The following is an 11518-nucleotide window of genomic DNA, read 5'->3' on the forward strand; positions in this document are numbered from 1 at the left end:
GAAAATACTTTGACTATGGTCAAAATTAAATTATGAACTAAAATTCTGCTGTTGGAAATTATGTAAACATGAAAAAGTGTAACTGGCACACATTGCATTCCCACATGCATGTTAAACTCACAACACATGAAGAGAGTTCACTACATTTACTGTGAACCAGAATGTGAGCTATATATTCTCTGAAACATGCAATGGTTTATATACTTTTTAATTAAAATAAACACACAGCATTGTTTATCAGCTCACTTTCGGAGTTATAACAGAGGTGAAATTGCAGCTGTTACTGGTGTTAACGTTACTGTGGAAATTGAGTATTGAAGTAATTTTAAATATTCTGAATTCGAAAAATCTATATTTCTGACAACATAAGTGAGAATCAAATTGAGAGTTATGACAGAGGGCAAAACTTTTTCAGTGTATACTATTTATAATTTTGGGTTATTTGTCTCACAATGGGAATGATATCCAAACTGTTTCGTTTAATGCAAAACATGGCAAAGAGCAGCATTTCTCATCTAAACTTCTCCTTGTGTGTTTTAACAGACAGAAGACATACAAGTTCGCACCATCAGATAATGACAGAATTTCCATTTTAGATTGAAAAATACCTGGTTGTTGTTCAGTGGGAGGGGGGCCTGGGGGACCCAGCAGTCCTTTAACACCCTTAGGACCATAATTTCCAATTGGGCCACGCTCTCCCGGAGGTCCTGGAGGACCCACTATATAAGCAAGAGAAACGGACGGAAGCAAAGTAATAAAAAAATTAAGAAACTGGACTGTTTACTGAAAGTTGGATTAGGACTACTAAAACAGCAGATATTAAACAGTTATAATCTTTATAATCTTTTTTGCATTATTTTTAGTACCTCCAGTATCATCAAAAGGACCTATCAGCTCTCCAGGTTCTCCTCTGTCTCCCTGTTGAATGATATGTATTTAGGTCATACAACTTTTGATGCAGATTGAATGGTAATGTACGACACGCTAAACCAGCGCTAAATCATAAATAGATTCATACTTTGCGGCCAGAATTTCCTGGGAAACCTGGAAGTCCAATCTCTCCCTGTAGGAATGGAGAGAGACTTTAAGAAATGCTTAAATCCACGCAAATGCACAAATGCCAATGCACTGTTGGGAAAATGATTAAAATTATTTACCCTTGGTCCTGGCAAACCATTTCGTCCTGGGTTACCCTGTAATTAATAAGAATTGGTTAAATATTTTAGATAACAAATTTTAAATATGTGCATATCCAAAAACTTTCAAAGTAGAAAAAAAGCAAAAAAGGTAGATGTCCATTCTCTGATGTGCCTGTTGAAGAGCTGGTTCATACATTGTGATTGTTTTTTAGCTTTTTTGAAAAGAGATAGAAAAAGAGATTTCAGCTCTTAATCAATAAAGCCCGTTGTCCTGGAAACCCTGACACACCAGTCTCTCCTCTGGTAGATAAATACCCCTGAAATAATTTAAAATACAAAATATTATTATCAAGATACTGCCGAAGTCCCTGTAGGTTCACTCAGTGGCGACACTGCCAGCTATTTTCGATTGACTCTTATCGACTTGAATGAGGAAAGGCCATCTGCAAAACTCAGGATTACATTTCAATAACATATTTTATATGACCATTAAAATCAGACCAAAATTATGCAAAAAACAGACATAATTTTGTTTTAGTGTGATCCAGCTATTCTGAACCCACTGTAAGACTGGGTTGTCATTCCTAAAATTAATTTATAAATTAATTAATTAATTTATATTTGGGTTCAAAAAAAGCCACCTACCAAATCTCCTGGTTCACCTTTATAACCTTTCAAGCCTTTGTCACCCTGTTAAAACAAATGAGAGAGATGAAAACTACAGTAGACAGATCATTTGCTCCCCTTGTAATATTCTCATAAACTCATGTTCTTCTTGCCTGCGATTCTGAAGGGATTGTACGGATTTGTGAGTAAGGTCCTGGTGGGCCTGGCTCTCCAATCTCGCCCTGTGGTACGGATGTAAAATTCATATTGGTTAACAGTGCAGATTATAGACCGAGATATTAGTCTGATATAAGACACTAAAAATGTGTCTCACCAATTCTCCTTTCATTCCTTTTATTTTTTTACTGCTTTCACCCTGTACAAAGACAACACATTAACATCAAATGGAAGATGTTTATTTACCAAAGTATGCTGTCATAAAACACGAATGTAAATCTTAAAAATAAAATTAAGCAAAACATGTTGTTTTACTTACCTTGTGTCCTTTAACACCTTTAAAGCCAGTAGGACCCTAAAGAAAGATAATAAGTAAGTAAGAAGAAGTGATAATAGGTTTGGAATAAAGCAAGCAGTACTAATATAATAACTAGGGCTGTCATTACTAATTATTAGTGATTGATTTGGGCTAAGAAATTATGATACTCTAAATACTTAAACCAGTCATACAGTCATTCATTCAACCGATTTGTTAAAATGGCTGATTAATTCAGAAACAAATCAAGTGACTGTCTTTATGAATGGATCCCTGATTCACTGGATCACTTGATTTGTTCAAGCTGTTTTGCATCTATTTTTGATAGCGAAATTAAGCAAAAACAGACAATACTGCCATACTGTGTTTAAAGAGCAGGTCATATGGGTTTTTGAAAAATATCTCTTCTTTAGTTTATAATGTAGCTAACCTTAAATGAAAACAATCTGCAAAGTTGTTAATCAAAAAAGTGCATGATAAATATAGATATTGTCTCTCAAAAGGGAGAGTCGATTCTGAATCGCCTTAACGAGTATTCATATTTTCGAATCTTTTGCCTGTTACCGGTATACGTCACTGGGTAACACATTTGCATAATCCCTGCCTGCCCGCGAAATACGAACAGAGTCTGATCTGCCCACAAACACTTCCACTAGTTAGTGTGTTTACATCATGTTGAGAAGACACTGTGTTCAAGGATACCACAGAAATACAATTGGGTTAATGCGGGAGAGATGAGCGAGTTAGTTAGGCTGCAGCTGTTCTGCGTTCTGATTAAAAGTTAAGACAGAGCGTCTTTTTTCTGTCGTTCTTCAAACATTACTGTAGACATATTTTGGTTTACAAACTGTATTGTTTCATCAGTTAGTCACGTTAGCACTCGGCTAACGTATCCACCATTATTGTTTTAAGTGTTCACAGTTTAGCAGCTAAACTTTAGCTGTGGGCACCATTTGCTTGCATAAGTGTTTTTGTATTTTATGTCATTATTATAAGAACGGATTGGAGCACTATATTATTGTTTTATGTAAAGGTGCTTTTTCAATGGTAGCGCTCACTAACTTGCTCAAGTCAAGGACACCTCTCTGTGCCAATCACAAAAGGCTTGGCCAGCTGACCAATCAGAGCAGAGTAGGCTGTATATTCTGATAAAATTACAATGTTTTCTGACCTTAGATGCATTTAAACCTGTTGTAGGGGACTCCAACACAATATTAGGACACTTTAAAATACCATATGACCTGCTCTTTAAAATTCAACACAATATTACACAATAGAAATTGTGTAGATATTCGGGAAAATGACACTCTCTTTGTGTGATATTACTGAACTTTACCATATGATATAAATATAAGACAAAAAACAATTTTTTGCCCTTGTATCCTGAATTTTGGGGGCATATAACTGCATTCTATATTCTGCATCCCACAGTCGTCGTCCTGCATCATGTTTATCAGTAACTGCATGCAATGTAAGATGATGTACAGGTCTGGGCTGGAGCAGGGTGTGTTAAATGCGTAAAAACTTTTTAACACATTATTTTTTACATTGACAGCCCTAATTATAACATCCCTAATTATAATTATAACTTTTATTATACCAGCAATTTTATTGTGACTAACTCACTAACTCACCCAAGGACCTTGTAATCCTGGCGTTCCTCTGTACCCTGGGTTACCAGTTGGTCCCTGTAAGGGTGCAATTAAATATTTTAGAAAAAACCTTTTCATTCCTGATGATTCAGTTTCAGTTCTGTCACAAGACAAATGATAAAAATCAAACTTACAGCAACTCCTGGAAAACCTGGTGGTCCTGGATCTCCCTGTAATATGTCATAGAATTATGTATTTTTTTTTTTAACTAAATCAAATGCACTTACTCAATTTATAGTAAATGTAAACATAATAAAGGGTTAAGGTAAACTAAAACTGGTTTCTGGTTTCGTATCCTCTGGTGAAACGTTTAGTTCCCCTTACCCTGAATCTTTCCATATAGACCCACAGATCCAAAGGGTCACCCTTCTCTCCCTTCATTCCTGGCCGGCCCTAGAGAATATTACATTTAGAGATATGCAAGTACACAGAGACAAATTGATTGAAAGAGAGAAAATAAAAGCATAATGGGTTAGATGAGCTATGCACAAATTAACACTCGTACTGATATTCCAGGTCCACCATTGAGTCCTGGAAGGCCTGGTGTTCCTGATTCTCCCCGGGTTCCGTTACAACCGTCAGCTCCTGGTTTTCCACGAGGCCCAGACGGCCCAGGATGGCCCTGATGAGAGATCAGAAACAAAGACTTGACCAACATATTCTGTTTTACCTTCAGTGGTAATACTAGGTAAAAAATCCAAAACTACGGAAAGGTATTTATGGTATTTGAACTAGATTACTGGACGGTAGGTTTGTTTATTCCCATGATTAGTTTTAATAAATGTAGCTATTTATTAAACTTTGGTGTCTTTTATCACACTTCTCTTGTTGCCGTTTTGTAAAACTCTGCTTTATTTATGCCTAATGACAGCGCTAAATATAATACTGTGGATATAAACAAAATGACACTCACCGGAACTCCATCTGCTCCATTAAACCCTGGAACACCCTCCATTCCCTAAAGAAAGCCACAAACACAACAGCATTTCATCTCATTTCATGTAAAGTTTTACTCTTTAGCCTACTCTCAGAACTACTCCTGAGATTGTTTTAAAGATAATTATATAGTACAATGAGGCAAATAATGGCTAAACCTAGAAAAGTCATGTGCAGTATCACTGAGACATTGTGAATATTATTTCTGCTACTGAACTATTTAAACTTTTGCGGCTAGACCTTATGCGACCAACACACTGAATCTAATCAAATACAGTTAGTTATATAATCTAATCAACACTAAGAATATAAGGTGCAAATGTAAAAATGTTATTCGCATAACACTTTTTCATTTCTGTAAAATGCACGGTTATGAGTAATTATGTCTGAAATATGTATTTTATAATTATTACATTATTTACATTGATTAGCCTTATAAAACCTCCTATGCTTTTCTTTCAAACTTATCGGTGGTTGTTTAATTTGTGTGGATATATAATTCAAATATTCATTACTCATTCATTTTATCAAGGTGAATAAGCAGAAGGTAACAGTTGCTTCACGACGATCTGAAATTTCAATGCAACTGCCATTAGGAAGCGAAAAGCTTGTCAATCATACATAAATGCTGGAGATAATGAAAAGCCAGCTTTAATTCCATCTAAACCTATCGTTTTAAGTTTTTACATAATAGCAGAAGTGGAGAGCAAGACAGAGAGACTCACCACACTTCCTTTTGGACCCATAATGCCTCCTCTGCCATGGTCTCCTTTCTCTCCTTTAGGACCCTGGAGACCAGGGTCTCCCAGTCGACCGTTAGGGCCTGTGGGTCCATGGGGACCAAGGGGTCCAGGCAATCCCTGCAATTCACATACAGAAATTTACAAATGAGTTTAAATGACTTACAGATTTGTATAAGATAAAAGTCAGTGCATTTACAGTAATCAATCATGAGGAACATAAAATACACAAGTTATAATACACATGTGTTAAACTCTGGTCCTGGAGGGCAACTGTCCTGCAGAGTTTAGCTCCAACCAGCTCCAAAACACTTGCCTGGAAGTTTCTAGTAATCCTGAAGATTGATTGATTAGCTGGTTCAGATGTGTTTAATTAAGGTTGAAGCTAAACTCTGCAGGACAGTGGCCATCCAGGAACTGAATTTGACACCCCTTTACATGATATATTTTTTTTTTTATATGGACACCTCTATAAATGTAGACTTACGTTTACACTTATAGACCACAAAGAAGCAGCTCATCAAGAGTGATCATAGCTTGTGTCATTTTTTTATTTTTTATTTAACAGGCTTACCTGATTTAAAAAAAATACTGAATAAAGTGTTATAAATGAAACTATTAAGTAATGCACTATTTACTGAAACATTACCTGAAATGTCACCTACTCATTATTTTTTAGTAAAGAGTAAGGTGAATAATTATAGCAGTGAATTTCATTGTGAAGTGCACAGAAATATTAAACCTGCGATGCAATGTTAATAATATTAGCACTGCTATAATAAACCTATTATATTGTAAAATATTATATAAGTATATACAAGTTTATAATATCAACGCACTTACCAAAACATCTATTATGTCAAACATTAACTAGTTTATGACTGTAAACTACTATAAAACATATTATTTTTATTCATGTCATAGCTAACTACCACACTTCTCTTGATTTTTATTCAATATACATTGTGCAAAGAACTGTATGCATTTGTTGTATACATGCAACACCTGGCATAACCTACTACATTTGTTGCATAATGGATTTGATTACACTTACTTTTAATAGTATGCAGTATACAGTGTACACTGCACACTTCTGAGCAGGCACTAAACTAGTATATTAAATTTAGTATATAGTATATTCAACATAATCCAGACATTTTTTACATTTTAAAACAAGACCACTAGATGGCAGACTCCGCTAACATTTTTTTAAAGCTCTATAGCGCCATCCAGTGCTCTCATTACCACATTGCACATATATTTTTAGTGTATGACAAGTTGTAAAGTAAACGTGCTAAGTTTTTTAGGTTTAATTATTTGCTGTTCCTTGACTTGATCTGAACTCATTGATGAGCCAAAACATGCATCATTCAAACATCTGCCTGATGTACTCAAATCTTCTAACTATATACACAAAAGCCATTTGTACATGTTGTACTTGTGATATTAGATGTGTGTTATGAATTCTGCCCTTTTGTGTGGATCTGTGGATCTGTTTGCTTCATAATCAAAAGCAACGAATGCTGATCAAATGAAACTTCTCAGTGCAGTTTCTAATGGAAAAGGACAATGAAACAAGCTTGTGTTTGTGTTTATGTTTATGTCTAGAGATTTGCATGGTAAGAACTTAAATCCAGTGAACAAACCGAGTTCTACCATGACTGGACAAATTGATAAACAGGCGCCCTGCTATCTAGTGCACACTTAAACCCCCTGCCCCTAATCCACAGTCAGCCAACTGATCTGAGATCCTGTTAAGAGAGAATGAGAATTACATGAAGGATGCACTCCATCTGATCAAAGAAAGTACTATGTACTGGATGCCATTCACACAGAGCACATCTACGTCAACAAAGTGTAAAACAACATCCCAGGTTAAGAGAGGCATCTGGGTTATGAGAGGCATAATTATGATATTTGTTCACCAACTCTGAGAAACACATGTAACGCAAGCCATTTTTAACAGAGGAGCTGAAGAGCTTTCAAAAAGTGGCTGGAACATGTCCCACCTGTTCATCCATAAATTATGCCTATTCAGACAGATGGAGAGTACAGGTCCAAAAGTGTTTAACTAAAAGCTAAGGTGCCAGATTACAGCGAAGAACAAAACTTGTAGTTTTAGGTTTTTATGAAGAGGGCCGGGTGAAACATAGAGGTCTTAAGGTCCTCATAAGTCAAACAAAGGTGAACCATGTGCGTGATGTGTTTTGTAGCTCTGGAAGTCAAGTATTTTGACCTGACTTCACAGATAAGGTTCTGGCTACCGTATAAGCTGAGCTAGTTTGAAGCTGTTTACTGAATATTACACAACACTGTATAAAATAGTAAATGAAACTGCACTGCATTATTCCACAGTAAACATTCCAATAAATGCAGTTGATATTTCCCATGTTAGGGGAAAAAAAACAAAAAAAAAACAATAAGTGGCTCTAGAAACATAAGACATCTCTCAGGAAATTAGACATAATATATTGCAAACAATTCATAGTTTATTTAAAACTCCAGGGAGCATTTAAAAAAAACTTGACTATGCAGCTTATTACCATGGAAATGGGGCGTGAGGAATGTCTCAATTCCATGGAAAAAGAACTTAAATGATAAATCAACTAAAACAGATACTAGACCCAGAAAATCACGTTATTTTTCAGAGTAAATACAAACATCCTGTGTGATGTCCTCCAGTGCATGCTTTTACCCCAACATATCCTTGATATGCTCTTTGTGTGAATACATTATCTGTTGGTAGTTTTTGGCAAAATAAAGCATTACCGAATCTGGGTTTAGTCTATACACAAGTCACAGCCATTGAAAATATAACAAAGTTTACTAAATATAATGTTACTCCACGGCCACTGCCCGGCTGTCTTACAGATTTTCTTCCTCCCATTTTTCCACACATGCAAAATGATCACTTTCCTGCAGCCTTTAAGGTAACAAAGATCAAATACATGAGATTTGTTATTTCCTGGGCCATCACAAGTGACCAGGCCAATTCCCTGCTGGCCTTCCCATGTCCTGTCCCCCTGCTATCTGTGTCTTCCTGATTTCTTGACCCATATTTTCTGTTCTGCTCAACAGGTTAAAACCAACCTGCTGTGCTCTAGGGAATATTTACATTTACATTTATTAATTTATCAGACGCTTTTATCAAAAGCGACTTACATTTGGGGAATACATCAAGCGATTCATCTTAAAGAGGCAAATAGCCACATGAAGTGCTCGTCATACCAAGTTTCAAGCATTGTTCAAATAAGTACAAGCTAGTCAGAGAAAGATGAAAGAAAAGATAAATATATATATATATATATATATTTTTTTTTTTAGGATGAAGTCAGATAGTGACGAAAGAGGTGAGTTTTCAGCTGTCGCTTGAAAAATGTTAGGGAATCAGCATTCCGGATAGGGATTGGAAGATCATTACACCAGCCAGGAAAAGTAAATGAAAATGTTCTGGAAAGTGATTTTGTGCCTCTTTGTGATGGTACCACGAGGCATCGCTCACTAGCGGATCTCAGACGTCTGGAGGGAATGTAGATTCATAAGAGTGAGTGGAAGTAGGCGGGTGCTGATCCTGTGGCTGTTCTATATGCAAGCATCAGTGTCTTGAACTTGATGCGAGCCGTAACCGGCAGCCAGTTGTTACATAACTTCCCATCTAGGGCTGGGGAGCCAGTAACAAAAAAAAAGATAAAGAAAAACATCTGAAGAAAAAAAAAGAACCTTGGAGAAAGAACCAGGGCAATCCAACCTCCTGACCCAGAGTCAACACAAACACCAATTCAAATTAATCTCTTTTTGAAAAGATAAGAAAAAGGTAACCAAGCAATAAATCTCAAAGGAAGTATTAACAAACATATGGGGAACAAAGACTTCAGGGGAGAGCTAGGCCAAAACAACAAACAAAACCAAACTAACTAACCCAAGGATATTTATAAATTACCTAGAGAAAGATAATCCAAAAATAAAATACACAAAAAACTTCCCTCTCTTCCTGTCTACCCATAACCAGGAGAAAACAAGAATTACAAACGAAAATGGCAGCCTCCCCCCTACATTCCCTTAAATCCAAAAGAACATAAGAACACTAACAAACATAGTTAACGTTAAACAAAAATAATCAAAATGGTTTTAAACAACTTCAGTTCTCTTTCTGCTCAAGAGCACAACAAAATCCTGAGTTCACTTACTCAGAACTAAATCAACCAAAAGCAACAAATGAATCTGGGCAATCAGGAGGAAGAGTAGCCCTGGCGGAAAGAAGTCTCTCTCTTTCTTTCGTCACAGATCCACCACTTCTTATATTTCTGCTCCTTCCCGGCATCAACCAATCACAGCGAGCATCACCAGATTGAACACAGCTGGTTGGAACACCTGTCTCGTGACGAGGGAGAGAGATAGAAGGAAAGCAAAACAAAACCACATCCAACACATGTACACAATTATAAAACACCTTGAATATGTCCTCGGACGTAACACAGTGCAGGGAGATAAAGAGAGCTGTGGCGTGGGCTCTTTTGGCCTCGTAAAAGACCAGTCGTGCCGCTGCAATCTGAATCATTTGTAAAGGTTTGACTGTGCATGATGGAAGTCCAGCCAGAAGAGCATTGCAGTAGTACAGCCTAGAAATGACAAGGGCCTGGACAAGAAGTTGTGCAGCATGCTCCGTTAGGAAGGGACTGATCTATCTGCTGTTATCCAATGCAAACCTGCAAGATTTAGCAGTTTTTGCAATGTGGTCTTTGAAAGTCAGCTGGTCATCAAAGATTACACCAAGATTTCTGACCAAACTTGATGGGGTAATTGTTGATGAACCTAACTAGACGGTGAAGTCATGCTGTAGATTTGAAGTGGCCGGGAAGACAAGAAGCTCAGTCTTTGCCAGGTTGAGCTGTAGGTGATGTTCTTTCATCCATGCCAAGATGTCCGCTAGGCAGCCTGAGATCCGTGCAGCTACCGTTAGATCATCTGGTTGAAATGAAAGATAGAGCTGTGTGCAATGCTCCCTCTAATTTTTTTTCTTGCTGAGCAAAACTTTTCTCTATTGGGCGGACATTTCGGCCACGAGCGGGGTGACGTAAGCACCAGAAAGTATAAAAGTGCATCCGGCAGAGTGCAAACCAGCTTCTGCTCTTCAGTAGCACTCTGTGTATGTGTCTGTCTATTTACTGTTATCTGTCCGCACAAGCATATATAAAAAACAATCATGAAAAAGTCTATGACGAGCGAACGGCATTACAAACGCTGTGTTCCTCCCTGCCCACGATATCTGGCGGCGAGGGATACACACGATTTGTTTGGGAGCGGAGCATGAACGGTCTGCTTTCGAGGAGCTGATTGTCATGACTGCGATCTGCTCTCGCTGCACACGCTCCGCTCTCGCCTGGCCGTGTTTGATGAGAGCGGCCAGGCTTTGCGATCTGCGATCTGCTCTCGCTGCACACGCTCCGCTCTCGCTGGCAGCAGTCCCGCTGTTGCCGAGGCACAGCCACTTATTTAGTGTCGTGGGGATCGCGGGTGGATTTAGCGGAGGGATCCGAGACGGGCTCGTCCTTTTCTCGGTCCTCACCCGCTAAATCCGCGGCTCTCTCTCAGTGTTCGGAAGCCTGCTCTGCGGTTTCTTTCCACCCCCCAGAGAGAGAGAGCCAGACGCTTCATCTATCTTCCTCCGAGGAGGTGGATGTGATGAGTGTCGAGACAGAGGAGACTGTGGACTCGCCACCACAGTCCCTCGCGTATGAGGTGTGATTCGTGGTTATGGGGTGTGTTTTGTGCAGTCGCCAAAATAAAATATAGTTTGGCCAGCCTAGAAACAGGACCGTTTTCTGAATCCAGATCACAGCCTTCACGACGGGGGCCTTCCGTTTTCCCCTGATCTCCATGCTGAGGTGTCAAGATCGTGGGAGAAACCGTACTCATCCCGTATTACAGCCCCACAGTCTCGAATTATTCAAA

At 38.1% G+C, this 11518-nt stretch overlaps 1 protein-coding gene across 1 annotated transcript in view; it reads right to left on the reverse strand.

The window, feature by feature from the left end:
• Nucleotides 1-11518, reverse strand: part of LOC107557927 (collagen alpha-2(IV) chain-like) — a 107956-nt gene that overhangs the window by 27997 nt on the left and 68441 nt on the right. Inside the window, exons 5-19 of the mRNA XM_016241513.1 lie at nt 5552-5686; nt 4804-4848; nt 4396-4512; nt 4215-4283; nt 4025-4060; nt 3873-3926; nt 2242-2277; nt 2080-2121; nt 1919-1987; nt 1785-1829; nt 1403-1456; nt 1158-1193; nt 1019-1063; nt 867-918; nt 609-719 (exon numbers count right to left, since the gene is read on the reverse strand). Of these exons, the coding sequence (XP_016096999.1) occupies nt 609-719; nt 867-918; nt 1019-1063; nt 1158-1193; nt 1403-1456; nt 1785-1829; nt 1919-1987; nt 2080-2121; nt 2242-2277; nt 3873-3926; nt 4025-4060; nt 4215-4283; nt 4396-4512; nt 4804-4848; nt 5552-5686 (946 nt within the window). The remainder of the gene's footprint in view (nt 1-608; nt 720-866; nt 919-1018; nt 1064-1157; nt 1194-1402; nt 1457-1784; nt 1830-1918; nt 1988-2079; nt 2122-2241; nt 2278-3872; nt 3927-4024; nt 4061-4214; nt 4284-4395; nt 4513-4803; nt 4849-5551; nt 5687-11518) is intronic.

This window comes from Sinocyclocheilus grahami, unplaced genomic scaffold (genome assembly GCF_001515645.1).
Source record: "Sinocyclocheilus grahami isolate Dianchi unplaced genomic scaffold, SAMN03320097.WGS_v1.1 scaffold624.1, whole genome shotgun sequence".
NCBI lineage: Eukaryota > Metazoa > Chordata > Actinopteri > Cypriniformes > Cyprinidae > Sinocyclocheilus > Sinocyclocheilus grahami.